Source organism: Mchenga conophoros, linkage group LG17 (assembly GCF_057382185.1).
Source record: "Mchenga conophoros isolate Kocher_MC1m ecotype Shallow Benthic linkage group LG17, M_conophoros_male_GT1.1, whole genome shotgun sequence".
NCBI lineage: Eukaryota > Metazoa > Chordata > Actinopteri > Cichliformes > Cichlidae > Mchenga > Mchenga conophoros.
The window spans coordinates 24,225,547-24,243,791 of NC_140542.1; the positions used below are offsets into that span (position 1 = coordinate 24,225,547).

Below are 18,245 nucleotides of genomic sequence, written 5' to 3' on the forward strand. Positions count from 1 at the left end.
GAAGACGGACATGTTAGCTTTGTAAGAAGCAGAAGAAGAAAATCACAAGTTTTGTAGATTTATCATACATGTGCTTCCGTCACCGAACGTAACAGAAGATGTGCCCTAGCAGGTCGTATGAGAAGACACAAAACAGCAACAGACTGACGCTACTGAGTAATAACCAGCAAAACTTAATGTGTTGAGTACGCCTGCGCGTTTCTACCAGATCGTCGAGCCGCCCTTCCTCCCCGGCAACTTGCACCGCAGGGTCCGGCGGACTGCAACTCACAACAACCCCGAGTTGATTTGCTTATTCGCTTGAGCGCTTTTTGAGACAACATGGAGAGCCCACGACATGTTAATAACGGTAAGCTAACGTGTATGTAAAGATTTCTATGTCGCAACGAGTTATTGGCTTTTCTTTTTGTGTGTGTGCGCCCGATTTTGAACATGGCGTACCCCGCTCTGACATGGCGGTATCGTTGTGCTACGTTACAGCGCCAGGGAGCTGCTGCGTGCGGTGGTTAGTGGAAGGAGCTCAGCGTCAGCAAAGATAGTTATCTAACAACGCTTTCGGTTATTTTATGACTGCATGCTTTAATGTAGCGGGCAGGGGTGGTTAACTAGCAGCAGGGGGTTGGCATCAGTTAGCAACCGAAATTAGCACTAACTGTAACAGCCACAGATGCTGCCTTCGGGGGCTTTAACCAGAGTAGCGAAGCGTTATGACACCTAATGTATGAAAGTCGAATAAACATTAAATATATAACGAGCAACGTCGTTTATATATTGTTATTCAAACGAAAAAGTGTGTTGATGTGTACATGTACTTTTACAGTCCCTAAGTTTTCCTCATTAGAGAGCCCGGGCTTTCACAGCCGAGTTTACCATCTGGGTAGAGACGCTCATGTCTGGTGCATCATAATTACGACGCTCTTGTTAGCCTGTGAATGTATATGGGGGTAGCCGTATCAGTCACCCTAAACTCCCAGTGCCTAGACCCACCTGAGGGCCCTGTTGTGCCAAAGTGTGGCAGATATTTCTGTTTCGTCGTTGTTGTTTTGTTTATTTATTCTCTGATATCTTTACTTAAAATAATTATATATAAAACAAAGAAATTATCTCTGTCTGCTTTATTGTATCTATATTTATAATGCTCTTGATCCTGATATTATTGCGAATTACAGACCTATTTCCAAACTGCCTTTTATCTCAAAGATTCTTGAAAAGGTAGTTTACAAGCAATTAATGTCCTTCCTAGAAGAACACGGTATTTTAGAAGTTTTCCAATCTGGTTTTAAAGCTTTACATAGTACCGAATCTGCCCTTTTAAGAGTTTTTAATGATGTGTTTTTGGCAAATGACTCAGGTGACTGTGTTATTATTGTGCTGTTAGATTTAACTGCTGCTTTTGATACAGTGGATCATAATATTTTAATTTCCCGTTCAGAGCAGTTGGTGGGTATGCGGAGTACCGCACTGCAGTGGCTCAGATCCTATTTGGCAGAGCGAACTTTCTCTGTGAAACTCGGGGAGTTTGTATCCTCTGTTGCTTCTCTTCAATGTGGGGTCCCACAGGGTTCAGTTTTAGGCCCGCTTCTTTTCTCTCTATATCTCCTACCCCTTGGGTCTATTTTCAGGAAACATGGGATTTCTTTCCACTGCTACGCCGATGACTCCCAGATTTATTTCCCACTTAAAAAGATAAATGGCTTCTCAGTAGACCTGCTGCTCAGATGCCTTGATGATATAAGGGCCTGGATGGCTTTGAACTTTTTACATTTTAATGAACAGAAAACAGAAGTGATGGTTTTTGGTGGCGCTTCTGAGGCCACTATTATAGATCTTGGTTCACTGGCACAGTATGTTAAACCAGTCATCACTAATCTGGGAGTTAAAATAGAGGCAAATCTTAAACTTGAAAGCCAGGTCAGAGCTGTTGTAAGATCTAGCTTTTTTCATTTGAGGGAATTAGCCAAAATAAAGCCTATCTTATCGAAACAGCATTTTGAGACAGTAATCCATGCCTTTGTTACTTCTAGGCTGGATTATTGTAACGCACTTTATTTTGGGGTTAGTGATGCGTCCATTAGGCGCCTGCAGGTTGTGCAAAATGCTGCAGCACGTCTTTTAACTAGAACAAAAAAGTTTGAGCACATTACCCCAATTTTAATTTCACTCCACTGGCTACCTGTACATTTTAGGATGGTTTTTAAAATTCTCTTATTTGCTTTTAAATCTCTTAATGGCCTGGCCCCCCCCCTACCTCTCGGAGCTACTACAACCATATACACCTGCCCGTTCCCTTAGGTCCGCCAATCAGCAGCTCCTTAAGGTACCAAAAACTAAGTATAAATCTAAAGGTGATCGTGCTTTTGCTGTAGTTGCTCCAAAGTTGTGGAATGATCTACCCTTGCATGTTAGGCAGGCCTCTTCTCTCTCTGAATTTAAAAGTCTTCTTAAAACATATTTATTCGCTGAAGCCTTTGGCATTGATTAGAGGGGTTGACTCAATTTGTTTTGACATGTTTCAATTTATTTTAGTTTTTTAGTTATTTATTTTATCTTATCTCATTTTAATTTTCTTTACTTATGCTTTTAGCATGTACAGCACTTTGTGAACTCTGGTTTTATGTTAAAGTGCTTTATAAATAAAGGTGGTATGGTATGGTATGGTATAATAAATCTAGTTCTTTCGGTTTGTTTATACAACTGTAATGTTAAACCTGTTGAAATTTCTGCTGTCCTCCTGGCCAGATCTCTCTTGAAAGAGATTTTTAATATTAATGAGACATTTAACCTGGATCTACCTTGCAACAGGAAAATTCTTACAGGCTCTCAGTGACTTCACATCATTACTGAGCAATATGTTTGACATATGTTGACAGACTATAACAACATTTTAAATTCCCATGCTCGTTTTTTGGCACATACCCCAAATCACTTTTTGGAAGACGATCGCTTTTGACACAACACACCGAAGCTCTCAATTGCAAACTTAGTGAGGTTCACTTCAGCTGTAAGTCACTGTGTAAAGGTTTTGAGCCACCTCTCATTACTTTGTATATTTCTCCCAAAGCTAGACTTTCTTGTAATTCTTTGTGATAGTTTGAACTATTTGAGCTATTATGAATTATTTGAGCACAAGAAAGGCTTCTAACTCAAGGGATGAAGCAGTGTTTCATCTATACTTAAGCGGCAATTTAGCAAAGAACTCATTTTAAATTGTATCTTTAGTCACTTTTACTAGCAGCCAGTGACATAAACACTAAATCACAGTAATAACACAGTGTGACAACATAAAATAGTAAGTCCTGAAGAAACGGGAAGAAAATCCTGCAAAGGCCTGACAATAGAAGCACCTTGCTCATCAGTTGAGTCATCTGCTCTTCACCTCAGTGGAAGGTTGGTTGTTGAGAAGTCATTCTTAATGAAGGGAAAGGCTGAAGTATGCTAAATCACCATGTAATGCCATCTAGCAGACATCTGATTAGGAGGTGCCTCATTTTTTTCACTGTTTCATTTCACTGTGTGTTATACTTGTATAACTATTCATGTGACAAATAAAGAACCTTGAACCTTTTAATCATGAAAAATGATTAAACACACTGCCAGTGCACACTATCGGTCATGGATTGGCCTCAGACAGGTCGTGAGTCTGGATTTCAACTTTATTGGAGCAGTGTGGGATCATCTAAAGATGGCTGACATCCAAAGAAGAGCTTTGAACGTCCTCCCAAAAGCCTGGAGAACTAATCCTGAAGACTAAAAAAATGACAAGGAATCTTCTGTGAGACAGTTCAGGATGTGTTGAACAATAAAGGCGATACCGGTGTACCAAATGCTCACGTTCAGGCTTGTTGTACAAACTTTTTTTTGTCATATATCCCTTTTTCCTGGCGAAATGTAAGCAAATGAGATGTGACTTGACTTTTTTTTGTTTGGTTTTTACAGCACTGTATATAATGCGTTACTTCATGTAAATGCAGTTGACCTTAAATCAGTGATCTTCAGCATTTATGAGCTTTCATTCATGTGGAAAGTTTGAAATAGACTCCACTGTCTCTCTTTCTCTCTGTGTTTGCATAACAGCAGTGGAGTTGCACCTCGTCTGATCTGTTTTTGTCAAACAATTAGTGTAACGGCCAGTGGAGAGCACATTAATCTAGTGCTACATTATGCCTCCAACCTGCTGTAAGCACTAATCCACAGGAAGTGTTCAGCATCATCGTGCTTTACTTCACTTTAAGAGTTCCCTTCACAGGTGGAAAGCTATTCTGGCTATGCTCCTAAGCTTCTAACTTAATTTCTTTGTAACGGAGCATGATTTCTATCTGGGACTATTTAACCACAGCCTTCAACATCTGCTCCTTCATCCACTCCGGGACTTAATCCATTTTCAATCTTGAGCACCTAATGCAGAGATATTTTGTCATAAAGTCAAAGCAGTTGCTTCTTCACATTCTCTTGATAGTTTCCGTTTATTTTGCAAGGCTCCAGATTAATTTAATCTACAGTGAGTAACTTTTTAAATATTGTACAAATATTTTCCAGATCCACCTCTCCTGTTGCCATCTCTTCGCCTCTTCATACCTCCTCTGCGCCTGGTATCTGCGGCCATGTGGCACGTCGTGCAGGGGGGAAGCGTGCACGACTATGGGATGGTGGAGGAGTTCATCAGCACGGTCACAGAAATCGTCCCTGAGATGCTAAATGCAGATCAGAAAGCTCAGCTCCTCCTGGGACTCAGAGCACGGGTAAGTCCCTCTTGTGGAAGAGTGGCTGCCATAGGCGAGGTTTAGAGAAATCTTTGGGGCCCTTGATTGAAGTCACTGGAGGCTAACGGCTCTTTAGAGATCGACGCCGTCACCCATCTTTCTGAATTGCATTCTTTCTAAGAAGAGCAGAAACAGTGTTACTTGTGCTGTGCTGTACTAATGTACAGTAAAAAAAACTATTGCTTGTGTAACATTAAAGCATGCAGACCAGTTCTAGTAGCTTCCCTAAATAAAACTGAGTGAGTTCACCAGATGATAAAGTGCTGCATGGTGAGAGAACTGGAAATTTTTTTGGGTTAGGGACTCTAAAATGTATCTCTTTAACTGTTATGTAGTTGTACAGCTGTTTATTTTTACCCTATAGTCATGTATAATACTGATAACGGATCATTTTTTGAAATCCTTCCCAAACATGGACAACAGGCCAATCCTGTGTGGCTGTGTTGTTTTTAGTAATGGTTACAGTAATCAGGGAAATGTGGTGTGCTGACTGTTTGCTGCCTTGTTTAATCAGGCCTGTTTCTAAGCCAGGAGAGTCCCTGCTGTAGTTGGACTTTGTTAATGTTTTTTTTTAATTAATAAAATCTTGTTTCAGGTTGTTCTTGAATTGTGTCGGACCGAGCAGATAACGGACAGAGAAACCATCGAGATGCACCTGAACAGGATCAAGGCCCTCGTGTCGACTTGGGCAGCACAGGTTAGATCCTTTAGAAGAAAAACAAGTGCCCTGTAGGCCAGCAGCCTGGTCATAGTTTCCCTCCAATTATTATTTTTTTTTCTTCCTAAATTGCAGCTTGTGATTTTTAGTTTTTTTTTTTTCCAGCCGTCTTTTGCAGATGTTGAGTTTCCAGAGTCCAACTTTGTGGATCAGGTTGAATTGTTGTTGAAGGATCCTGAAGAGAAGGACAGGTTCTTCCAGGTTTGTAACATCATGTGCTGTCAAACTCATGTATCCTATCTAATAATAGAGAAACAGAATATATAATACACATTTCTTTTCCACCCTCAGCATGTTTTCCCTACTGACTTTGGGCCTGAATATGACAGTGCTATTCAGGTTTTAATGCTGGACTTCCTGTCCAGATTGGAGAAGCTTCTTCCAGTTCCAGATATTCAACAGGTACTAGAATAAGTGTGGCAAAGCGGCCTTTCCAGCACTATTCTACTTCCCTAAATAAGTCCAGTTTGCATTTAAAAAAATTACAAATTTTCCAAGTAATCTTTCAAGTCAGAAGAGGGTTTATGGTGAAATTTTGGCCTTGGCTACCTTTTTATTTCCTTTTATTTGTATTTTTTGCATTTCTTCTCTAGACTGCTTCCATGCTCAGTGCCGTCCCTTCAGCTCTGGAGGAGTGTACACACTCGGTTCCTGACCTGCAGCACCTAAAAACTGTACTGCAATATCACACAACACTGGGACATTTCGACTGGAGCGGTGAGTCTCGTCTTGGGTCACGAGCACATTGTTGCTAATGTAGTCTGAATGGATGATGGACTTGTCTACAAACACTGTCCAGCTGTTCTCTGAGCTGTAGTGATCTCTGGCATGATCTGCTCATCTCAGTTGGCATACAATACAGCAGCAAAGTGTATTTAGACAGAACGCAGACATGTGGAAAAGGTTAGAAGAGTTTATTTGCAGTTTATTTTCAGTTAGGTTATTTGTAGAAAAAGTAACCTGATGAACATTAATGTTTCACTTTGAGAGAAGATTAAAATGTCCTCAACCTGTTACTAAAACAAAGTTTAAATGGTCCACATTCTACTCTCTTTTACTTCTGTGGAAGAAATGTAACAAAAACTACATTTATCTCTGCTTTGCAGCATACCAACTAGGGCTGCAAAAATTAGTCGACTAGTCACGATTACGTCGACGATCGTCGACGACTGATTTAATAGTCGATGCGTCGTTTGAAGCTTTGTAAGATCCCAAAAGACGCAGGAATAAGTGGTAGGATTTAAGAGTGTAATAACGGACTGAAACAGAAGATGGCAGCACTGCATGTACAAGGATGCCAGCTGCCGTTAAACCCCGAAGAAGAACTAGCTCTGTCCCAGAATTCATAGCGCGGCCCAGCGCAGTTGTCAACAATGGCGGCAGCTAGTTAGTTTTAATATTACTCTTAGTATTCTTTCTGGGTCACAAAATAAACGTTTAACATATTTTCAGGCGAGAATGTAGCTGTGTAAACCTCAAATATCTGCTCAGTTTATCAAGACACCACATATTTTCAAAAGTGCTCCGACGTTTTCGGAGACGTCTGTTACCCACCAGCTCAATAGTTAGCCGGGGTTCAAGGCTCACTAGAGCCCGTGAGAACACCGGACTCCCAGCAAATCGTTTTCAAACCCACCGCTGTCTTTCGTTACTCAGGTTAAACATATATAAGTCACTTAGATAACTTAAATGTTATTGTTTGGCTTTTTTTAGTACTTTATTTGTTCCTGAGTAAATCGGTTTGGCTGAGATTAAAGTTATAGTTTTTACACAGCTGAATAAACGTCAAGCAGACAACTGATTATCAGAAGTGTGAGATGGTTGAGAATATACTCCGGTGTCCTGTTATATTTTAGATAACAAGGAGCAGACGGCTGAGTTTATTAAACTTCACTGAAACAATCTGCAAATTTCATTAAAATTTAATAAACTATCATCTTGTCTTTATTTTTAGTTAGCACATAATGATAGTTATATAAGAGCAGATGTGTGCTGGTGCAATAAGCTGTACGTTTTAAGTCCAATCGTTGCATGATCTGATTAGTCGACTAATCGCAGAAATAATCGGTGACTAGTCGACTATCAAAATAATTGTTTGTGGCAGCCCTAATACCAACCGATAATTGGTGGTCAGAACATTTTTCTTCTTTGATGGTTAACTAGTCTCATAACATTTGTCATAAACAGACCATTCATACCTAAAAACATCCAGCTCTTAAAATTAGGTGGTAGCACTTATTTTATTTTTTATTTTTTAAGCACCATCTTGACCGGGGTTCCAAGAGATCTGAAAATGTGATGTGAACCGATTGATGAGAGCAACTCATCACGAAAATGAAAGCTTTTACATAGTTTTATAAACCTGACAATAAAGGAAATGGCTACGCAAAAAACAACACCACAATCACACAGTCTGACACAAAGTCATACACCAAGCAGGAGGTATACCATCACTTAAAAAACAAAAAGTAATTGAGGAGTCTAGTTATGTGTGCAGTCAATTATATTTTTCAGGGGATTTTTTTGTTTCTTTGTTTCGTACATACAGCTTAGTGGCTTCTTTGTCATATTAACAATCTTCCAATTATATTTTGTGAATCTTTGTGTTAATCTGTGGAAAGTCCTCTTGCTCTTATATTGAAAGTTCAGAAGCTGCTAACCAGTTAGCTTGAGGTCTTCTTAATTCACATTTTTGCACTGGTTGGTGAACCATTTCAGTGCTGTGGTGGCCCACATAGTTTCTCCTCGTGTGGTCAAACAGCATTCAACTCCACCATCTTGGACTCCAGCAGGCAATGGTAGTTCATTTTTGGGCAGCTAGAGGGCAGCTCTAACCAGAACATCCAGCAGGTGAAGAGCTGCTTTATGACTGCAGAGCAAATGAGGACTACAGAAGCTTCCTGAAGTCCAAGATGGGCGAGTTGTGGTCCCTTCATGGGATTTTTATAATATCACAAGCACACTACTCACAACATTACAGGAATATTTGGACTAACACAGAATAACACCAATTCACAACCCCCAAGAGGGACTGGTTTAGCACTTGGTGGTCACTCTATTTTTTTTCTAGTTTTGGTGTTTGTTTGTGTCCTTGCCACTGCTAGGAGCATGGAATGGTACATGTAGGCCACTCAGGCTGCAGGAACCTTTTACCAGCAAACTGATATTATGCACAACACTACCACGAACACACTTTTGCTTTTTCTTTGAGCTTTGACACTCTAACAAAACTAATGCATTCTTCTTTCTCCTTCAGATGAAACTCAGGCCATTCCATCTTCATTTGGGAATTGCATCCTGTCCTCGCTGTCCCTTCCTCAGCTGGAGAAGGTTGTGATCGATCCAGACCAAATACAGTTACAGCACGCACCAGAGCAGCTGGAAAGCTGCATGACCGTCCAGGTGGAGGGTGAAACTGTGACGCTGCTGGACTACATCCAGATCGAACAGGCGCCCAGTTTGGTCGATGACCAAGAAGAAAATGTAATAAATGAGGAGGAAACGGAAGAAGACGGAACGCAAGAGGAAGCAGGCGATGCCTTAAAGCCGGCCGCTTTTCAACCACTTAAACAAAGCAAAAGACTTGAGTTGAAGAGAAGAGCCTTAAAAGATGATCAAGACTCAGCGACGGCTAAGAGACAAAGGAAAAAATACCCTAACAATAAAACATGTCCTGTGTGCAATAAGACTTTCCTGCGGGCGGCGGCCATGAGACGGCACCAGGAGATTCACGATGCAAACCGGGACCTTAAGTACAAGTGCACCAGCTGCGACAAACGATTCAGGGACCATTACGACATGAACAGACACACCATGCGCGTCCACGAAAGGGGGGAGATGTACAACAGCGGTAAAGAGGAAGACTCAGGGGATCCAAGCACCTCAGAGATGTCAGAAGACAGAAACTGCTCTTTTTGTGGGAAGTATTTTGCTCGCCGAGTGGACATGGAGCGGCACATGAAGTCTCACTCAGAGGATCGCCCATACAAGTGCTCTTTCTGTGAGAAGAAATTCAAGAATCCTTATGTTTTAAAGAGACACCAGAAGGAGATCTGTAAAAGCAGAGAGCAGAAGAAGGTAAGGAGGAAAGAGGCTCAGCGCTCAAATACGCAGCCAGCTTCGGAGGTGTCGATGGAGGGTAAAGTCTGTCCCATCTGCAGCAGGATCCTCCCCTGCACTGCAGACATTGCAAAGCATTTACGATCTCACTCCGAAGAGCGTCCCTTTATTTGCGTCACATGTGAGAAAGGCTTCAAGTACAAAGACACGTTAAAGAAGCATCAGATTATTCACGGTCATGAGGGCATCAGAGAGGAGCAGACCAAGACGGTGGAGCAGATTTTGGCTGAAGCCGAAACTTTTACGCAGAACTGCGTGGAGACTGGAGACGCTGATAAGCAGGAAAGTAATCTGGACACTCCTGCAGACACATGTGAGGAGCCCCCCGCTGTGCCTGTGCGAAAAGTGGCCAAAAAAGGCCTGAAAGTATGCCCGGTGTGCTCTCGAGCGTTTGACAGCGTCAAAACCCTGAACAGACACATACAGTGTCACACGGACGATCGGCCGTATCACTGCGTCCACTGCAAGAAGCGCTTCAAACACATGCACGGCCTCAAGAGACACCAGATTTACGCCATCTGTCACAAGAAAACCAGTCGATTCTTGTGGAAGAAGGAGCATAGGGCGGGGCCGAGCCAAAGCGACGCGAGCAGCGCTGACCTCCAGCAAGGGGTCCCTCTGAAGATCCCAGTGTGGTGTTCCAACTGTGGCAAGCACTTTGAATACCTGTCCGCTTTGAAGGACCACCAGGAGAACGTTTGCAAGCTGGAAATGAGGGATATTATGAAATGTGACGACTGCGGGAAAGAGTTCAAGAGCATGACCATGCTCAAAGTGCACCAGAGGATCCACGACCCCCTGTACTGCAAAGAGTGTGGGAAGATCCTGGCAAACGAGGCTGCCTTTGAGAGGCACAAGCTAATGCACAGACCTATGCAGTGCACAATGTGCGACAAGACTTTCACTTTACTGAGACGCTTGAGGGAACACTACGAGAAACAGCACAACTTCTCCGGGCCGTATCCCTGCCCGCAGTGTGACAAAAGCTTCATCCAGCTGTCCTACCTCGCCATTCATCAGAGAATCCATAAAGGAGAGTTCCCTTATGTTTGTAACTTGTGCCCGGAGAAGTTCAGGTCCTCCAACTGTCTGACGGTGCATCAGCGGAAACACACTGGGGAGAAACCCTTCCTCTGCTGGCAGTGCGGGAAGTGCTACCGCTCGGCCTCGGAGCTCACGGTCCACATGGGAACGCACTCGGAGGAGAGGCCGTGGGCCTGCACACAGTGCAACATGGCGTATCGTACCAAGCTGCAGCTCACAAACCACGTGGAGCAAGTCCACATCGGGGTCCGGTATCCCTGCAACAGCTGCGGCAAGCAGTTCATGAAGGAGACGTCACTGAAGAGGCACGAGCTCATCCACACAGGAGAGAGGCCGCACCAGTGCACCGTGTGCGGGAAGACCTTCCTGACCGCCAACGAGCTCAGGCTCCACAACAGGTACCACACCGGGGAGCGGCCATACAAGTGCGAAGTGTGCGGCAAAGCCTTCATCCAGTCGGGCTATTTGAAGTCGCACATGCGGATCCACACGGGAGAGAAGCCATTTAAATGTGACATATGTGACAAAGGTTTCAGGTTGTCTTACCACATGAAGAAACACAGGCGGACTCACGCCGGGAAGCCAAAGAGCTACGTATGCGAGGAGTGTGGGTTAGCGTTCCTCCAAAAAAAATCCCTTTGTGAACACTCGCTCACTCACGAATTTAAAGTGGAGTCATCTTTCACAGAGGAAGTGAGAATAGAGTTTCAGTAGAAATCCAAATCTCTCTTAATGAGATGGTTCACCAAAAACACTCTGACCGGTTTAAACGTTGGTGCTTTTGTTGCTTTCCATTCATTCTGATGTTCTGAAGAACATATCATTGATCTCTAAGACGTGTGTATCTAAAACCAGTGAACATTTTCAGCTTGCAAATCTTTCTGCAATAAAAAAAAACTTGAATTTTACCATCTCTTCTTTGTTTTTGAATGAGAAAATTGCTTATGTTGTCTAGTAATTTGGGGTTTAGCCTAGTAGTGTGAAACGTGGCCCTGCACCTAAGCCAACCGAAGGATCTGAAACTCCATAAAGCACCCCTCCAATAGCCAAACCCACCTGTTCTCTGATTGGATAGTTAAATTTGTGATTGACATGACATTGGCCAATCAGATGAAAGAAAGAAAAACTGGGTCAAAATTCGTACTTGTAACTTGAAACTTGAGTGCAGAGTTTCACAGGTATTTTTTTTGGCTAAGTCCACACACAAATCTTTTTACGCACACACAAATTCTTTTTACACATACAAAACTGATTTACGACCACAATTTGAGCCCATAGCAAAACTACAAAAAAAAAAGTTCTGTCCAAATAAAATATAAGCAGCTGAAAGATGGGGAAATCTCGGCTTGTTCTATTTTTCGTGAATAAACGCACCATCATGGAGAAAAACATTCCAGAGACGAAGCGAAATAAAATCAGAGACCTTTAATATGATTTAACCTGTGGTCTTTTATTAGCTGTCCACAAAAGCATGTCATGGAACGACAGAAACTGTAGCACGAGTGTAACATTCCTTTTTGTTGTTATACTCCACCACATCCCTGCTCCTCACACCATGTATAATTTATATTTCATATATATATATATTTTGTACAATATACATGTTCTCATCAAAGGAAAAGAAAAAAAAATGCAAAAGTTCATCCCTCCCCCTCGGTTGGGTGTGAAATCTAGTGAATATCCCATGCACGTTTTCACTGCATCTAGGAGAAGTGTCGTTTATTAGGAACAAGTATGCAGGCAAATAAAGGGGAGGGTCTCGGTGGACGAAGCTGGTGTATAGAGCACATTCTCAACAACATTAAACAAGAAGAGCCATGCGAACCGACACTTACTCTACAGCTTGGACCCAGTTTGGAATCAAAAGCGCCAGTACAGGGGCTAAAGTTAGTCTTTTGCTAATGGCGTAACATTAAGACAGATTTAAAAAAAGGATTGTTTTTTCCTCTCTATTCTAATGTCAAAGCCATATATGTTTCTTTGGAAAAAAAAAAAATCACAATAAGACTGAAACTTAAGCTCACAGTTGAAATACTAATGCTTTTCGATTGAGAGAGAGAGAGGCTACAGTAACACTGGCACAGAAAGTGCTTGACATCATTGTGAACCTTTTCACCTCTGCGGAGACAAAAACGGCTTGCATCTTTTAAAGTTACGTTTCACATTTAAGAAGCGAGTGTGGTGAGTCGACATCGTGACTGTCAGCTTCCTCAAAGGGTTCACGGTAAAAATGAACACCACGGTGGCAAAACAGTACATGAAGGGGCGTCACAAAAGAGACAGAAATAATATTCATATATATTCAACCTTCTGTTTCAGTCTTTCAGCTCATTATACTCCATCTCCTGTGGCATATTGCACATCATACCACTGAAAGTAATACAATTTAATGGAAATATTGCTTAATTTTTAAAACTTTAAAGTTTATATTTATATATCTCTATATATTCTTTTCCCTTTTGTAAAACAAAATAGCGGAATGTAAAATAAAATATATCATGCCGTGTATGTAGGTAAGAAAATAAAGCTGTAGGATAACATCTGTACTTTCTTTTCTGTAGCTATTTACAGCTTTGTGTCAATGTGTGTGTGCGTATATGCCCAAATCTCTCTCTCTTAAAATGATTTGCAGGAACCAAAACAAATAATATCATTATTTTTGGAACGTGCTACAGTTTTTTAAATGATACCTTCCGATTACAGGAGGAACAACCACCACAGAGTATGAGGACACTTGAACGATGTTTGCATTGTTTAGCCAAAGTGAAGCATCTGGTTTCCTTTTTTTTTGGTTTCTCGCTGGATTGGAAAACTTTGCACGTTTGCTGCACTGTTACATTCATGAAATACACTGTGTGGTGTGCGATTTCCTTAGAGGGAGAGAGGTACCGGTTACATCGGATGGGTTCGATTAAAACGTTCTTTTGAGCAGCAGAGCTGACAGTTGTTTACATTTGGTCCTTTGGTATTTGATGCAATCACAGGGATAAAAAGGTTGAATTATTGCACACTTTGAGCACTGAGTTTAAATTCCCACTTTTTTGGATGCGAATTAAGAAAATTCACTTTTACATAAAAACCACCAGTCAACCAAGTCCTCCAACCCCCAAACCATCTTCTGACCTTTTGAACATTTTTTGGGTATTGATAAAAATTGGTAGATATGCGTACTTGTTTTCCAGTTAAACTGTCCTCAGATTTGGTTGAACTTCTGTTTTTAATCTAAAAATTTGGCGCTTTCCTGAACCGAAGTTGACATTCATGCGAAATAAAACGGCAGCGGCAACTTTTTTTTAAAAATGTTTTGATTAATCTCTGAGAAAAATAATAAACAAATTTAATTTCGGAGTTACTGTTTGTTTAAAACATATCAGAACGGGAAAGTTTATTTTCCTCCTCACCTTAAATTGAGCTTTTAACCGCTTTCATCTGCACACTGCGCTCATTTTTCTTGGTAGTCATAGTTATCATCTCCCGTTTTTTTTTTTTTAATATATAGGCTTGTTTTTTCTTCACACAGTTTTTAAATCTATCATGATGATTAAATTAAACTAAATTAAAACAATTGTTTAGTATTTCAAAGATGTGTCACTTTCATTTGCTTTTTAAACTAATTTCCAGAAAGGAAGGAGAGGAAAATACAAAGCAATTGGTGTCCATAATTATGAACGCACATTGAAAGCTGTGGAAAGATATCCCACGTGCCTACTTGGAGGATGTGTGCATAGCGACTGCAGAAGTCCGAGTATCTTCCACAGGACTGCCCACACAAATTCTTGAGTGGGTGCTCTGATCATGAAATTTATGAGGTTTATGCTGCCATCCTTCTGGATCACTGCTGTAACTCTAAAAGTGCTTGTTTCATTTTCTTTTAGTTTGAGCAACTTCACACATCAGATGCATCAGGTTGTTTTATGGAATCTACTATTTTAGTTTGGATTTACTAAATTTATTTGAAGCTAATTTTACACCTCAGCACTTACAGATTTACCCTCACCAGCCATACACCTTTCTAATATCGGGGTGAACACCTGCTTTCACAGATTCAACAAGGTGCTGTTGTTTACTCCAAATTCTGACCCTTTCGCCTGAATGTTGCAGCAGAAATCGAGACTCATCAGACATTTAACGAGCAGTTGAACTGGATAAAGTGGCTGTGTAAGTCAAATAACATCATCTAAATTTACCCCATTTAGACTTGCAATTAACATATGTCCAAACCACACAACATTTGGAGGTCTTATTTTACCGAGCTGCTTCATGGAGCAGCTCAGTCAAATAAACAGAACCCTGACGTGGGACGTGCCATGTTTTTTGACAAGTCCAACTAATTTCCATACTGATTACAAGCAGAGTGGAGAGACCGAGGATGCATTTTTATACCGGTTGTAAATGTAAAGACCCATAAATCAGATATGCATTGAGAGAACGTGTCCAGATACAGATGGCTGGTATAAATAGGGTAATTGTGCCTCTAATAAACTCAGTGCTCTGTGCAGGATTCAGCCTCTCCTTCGAAGAATTCATGTGGGGGTGAAGCCTTAAACAAAGAGTGACTTTAACATGCATCTCATGGTCTACCCCGATGGCTTAGAATATTATCTGAAAGAGCTCAAGTAATTTGAGGCAAAACCTCTTCAACACCTCACTCAGCCTACTCAGTCTACACAGAAAGCACACCTAAAGCAAAAACAGAGGAGTCATACGAACAGAGTAAACATGCAACTTTGCATAAACAAGACGCACAGCAGGGAGCACATTCAATGAGACTGGTGTCAGCAGCCAAGCGGGTGTGTGTAGGGGAGGTGGGGATACTGTACATCAGCTTACAAAAACAAAACAAAAAAAACAATAACAAAAAAACTAACACTATGACTTTCAGAATGTATTAACATGCTTACTTTAAGCATCTTTAAAGAGAAAGTCCCTGCCAATTGAAACCCCCCCTCTCCAAATCCCGCTTTTGATCAGTTTTGCAGTGGATACAAAGTTAACAAGCAGCGTTTTCCCCTTACTTCCCCTTGCGAAAGTGGTCCGTGAAGTAATATCTGCATAAAAAGCAACACCAGGGGTCAGCTCAGTTGACAAGATGTCATGCAAAAAAAAATACCAATAATAGTAACAATAATTTTTTTTTTTTTTAAAAAGAGTCGTCCGTGGGCGTTATCGCAAGTTAATTTCCCAGTTGGGCATCCATGTTTCAAGCATAAGTCAGCATAGATTTCACTGAGTGGGCCGTCTTTAGTCGAATGAGTGCCGGCCGCAGTGTCAGCCACGGTGGAAGTTCCTGTGATCAGTTTGGCCTCTGCACACAGTAGATATAACACAGTGAATCCAACATAGAAGAGACAGAATGAGATGTAAATAAGAGCCACCTAAAAGTCCGCCTGCTGGCTTTGCTACTAATCACTTTTATTGGTTGTATAGAAGGGTTATATCTAGATTTTGGCATGTGTAATGGCATCCACTTCCATAAAGTATTATTGTTTGTAAACCACAGTCTCATTTCGCAGATGATAACGAAGCTGCATTTATTGAGTTAAAATTCTACTCTACCTTTTTGAGTGAAAAACAGTGTACAGTAGCCTATGTATTTCATGCACGTATCCTATATGAAATACAATAGAAATTTTTTAGAATCATGGTTAGAGCTAAATGATACTGTTGGGTCAAGGCAGTTCTGTTTTTTTTGTTTTTTCTTGTAGGTTTTTATTACTCTTCAGGGTGTGGAGTGACCGATGGGAGCCACAGGGCAAAAGAGTTCAAGGTCAGGAAGTCGCAACATGAACCCCCATTGAGCTGCAACAGGCAGAATTAAAGGGAATTCCTGACTTAAAAACATCCGACAGCTCCTCTTCATCAGCAGGGTGGGTGCTTGGTCAGGGGAAAACGGGGAAGTAAAGCGGGACGCTGGATGATAAAAGTGGCATTACATGGATGCTGTGGTTGGATCGAAGGGCTCCGGTGAGGATGACGTCACACCACGGAGCCCTTGGAGGTGGAGAGGTGGATGGAGTGGATGCGTGCGGCCAGAGTCTTCTCCAGGTCGTGGAGGATGTCGGAGCAGATGCCGGGGCTGGACACGGGGCTCTCGGCGGGGGAAGGTTCGTACAGGAGCTGCTTGAAGCCATCGAGTTCGATCAGCAGCACCATGTTCTTCAGGAAGTAGCCCTCGATGAAAGCCGTCAGCTCCGTGGCACCAAGGAACTACAATGAAAATGAAAGATGAAAGGAATGTGTGACATTAGCAGCTTTCAAATTCTGATTATATATAATTTTGCCAATATTCCAGTCATATTCCAGCCCAAAATTGGTAATTGCTTTTTAAGAACAGTCATCATTATTATCCCAGTGTTTGAACCTTACAATAGCAGCTATTAATCTGTCAATCTAGCACTTTCTTTAAATATCTTTAATTAGTTTACTTTGAACAACTAACAGGGTATTTTTATTCCAGTACTCAGGCGGGAAGATGGAAATAAAGGTGGAATTTTCAGCTCGAATTTCCCCACTTGGAAAGTTGTAGAAACCCCACAAACACCAACTTCACAAAACTGTAAAACCGGTACTCTGTACTACCACTTTTAGCTTCTGAGCTAAAAGCAACACAGCTTCTAATTAGGTATTCACTTTAAAATAAAACTATTATCCTGTTTTACAAGTTAATTTGTCAATGCACCTTTTCTGCAATGTAACTTAATAAAAAATATACAGCAAATGTTAACAAACTGAGCAACATTAACACAATATAAGCAAGACAAACCCTGAGACTGGAAAATAAAGCCAGTGTATATAAGGGCCATTTCTTTAATGTCCATGTGAGGTTCCCTTAAAAGTCAGTCAGTTGCCATTGACTCCCATGTTTTAATGCTGTTATAGCAAATTTTACGTTTTACAAACGTATACGTTATTAATGGTTTAATCACACTGCCATCTAGGCTTCATCACAGAGTCCTGGAGATTAGCTGGAGACCGCCTGGCAACCTCTGATTGCTGAGGAAAAAACATGTATTTCCTGTTCGGTTGGTCAGTGATTGCTCACAGATTAAATCTGTTACCTTCTTGTGATTGTGTTGATTACCTGCCGGTTACCTTGGTTCCCTGTTGTTTCCATGGATGATGCCAACGTGTCTGCAAACAGTGGCAAACTACTTCTACTACCACCAAGTGGTAGTAAAGTCTGAAATGCTACGTCTCACTACTGCAATCAATACATTTAAAAATCGCAACTTTTCCTTTGAAGACAAGTGGGTATGCTTTTCTGGTACGCATTGCACTTTCCACAGTTTCACTACTGCTCTGCAAGTAGTTGGCAAGTGTTTGCAGACAAGTCTGTGTCTTCCATGCACCAAAGCATTATTATTATTCCCTATTCTCAGTTGAGCCTAGCATGACTGCGGCTCAACTGAACGTCTTGATCGTGTCTGGTGTGTCAGCCCATGCATAAAGTTTTTGTTCCACTTTGTTCCATTTGTCATTTGAGTCACTGCTAATACAAAAATATGAGAGCAGCTTGAAAAATAGTGTGTGTGGTGGTTGTATTGCCAGTCTGCAATTGTTAATTAATGGCATGTTTGCACCTTATGTAAAAATTCATTACACAA

At 41.3% G+C, this 18,245-nt stretch overlaps 2 protein-coding genes across 3 annotated transcripts in view; one reads left to right on the plus strand and one right to left on the minus strand.

The window, feature by feature from the left end:
- Positions 1–11,544, plus strand: LOC146555523 (uncharacterized). The gene is made up of 7 exons (XM_085251638.1): positions 1–349; positions 4,537–4,739; positions 5,356–5,457; positions 5,584–5,679; positions 5,770–5,880; positions 6,072–6,195; positions 8,735–11,544. The coding sequence occupies exons 1-7, from the start codon at positions 322–324 to the stop codon at positions 11,353–11,355; spliced, it is 3,285 nt and encodes a 1,094-aa protein (XP_085107764.1). The 5' UTR covers positions 1–321; the 3' UTR covers positions 11,356–11,544.
- Positions 11,545–12,065: 521 nt separating this feature from the next.
- Positions 12,066–18,245, minus strand: part of LOC146555524 (ankyrin repeat- and BTB/POZ domain-containing protein 3-A) — a 283,020-nt gene continuing 276,840 nt past the window's right edge. For both annotated transcript variants that reach the window (XM_085251640.1, XM_085251639.1), the window contains one exon: positions 12,066–16,848. In XM_085251640.1, coding sequence (XP_085107766.1) covers positions 16,618–16,848 — 231 coding nt within the window. In that variant the 3' untranslated portion in view covers positions 12,066–16,617. The remainder of the gene's footprint in view (positions 16,849–18,245) is intronic.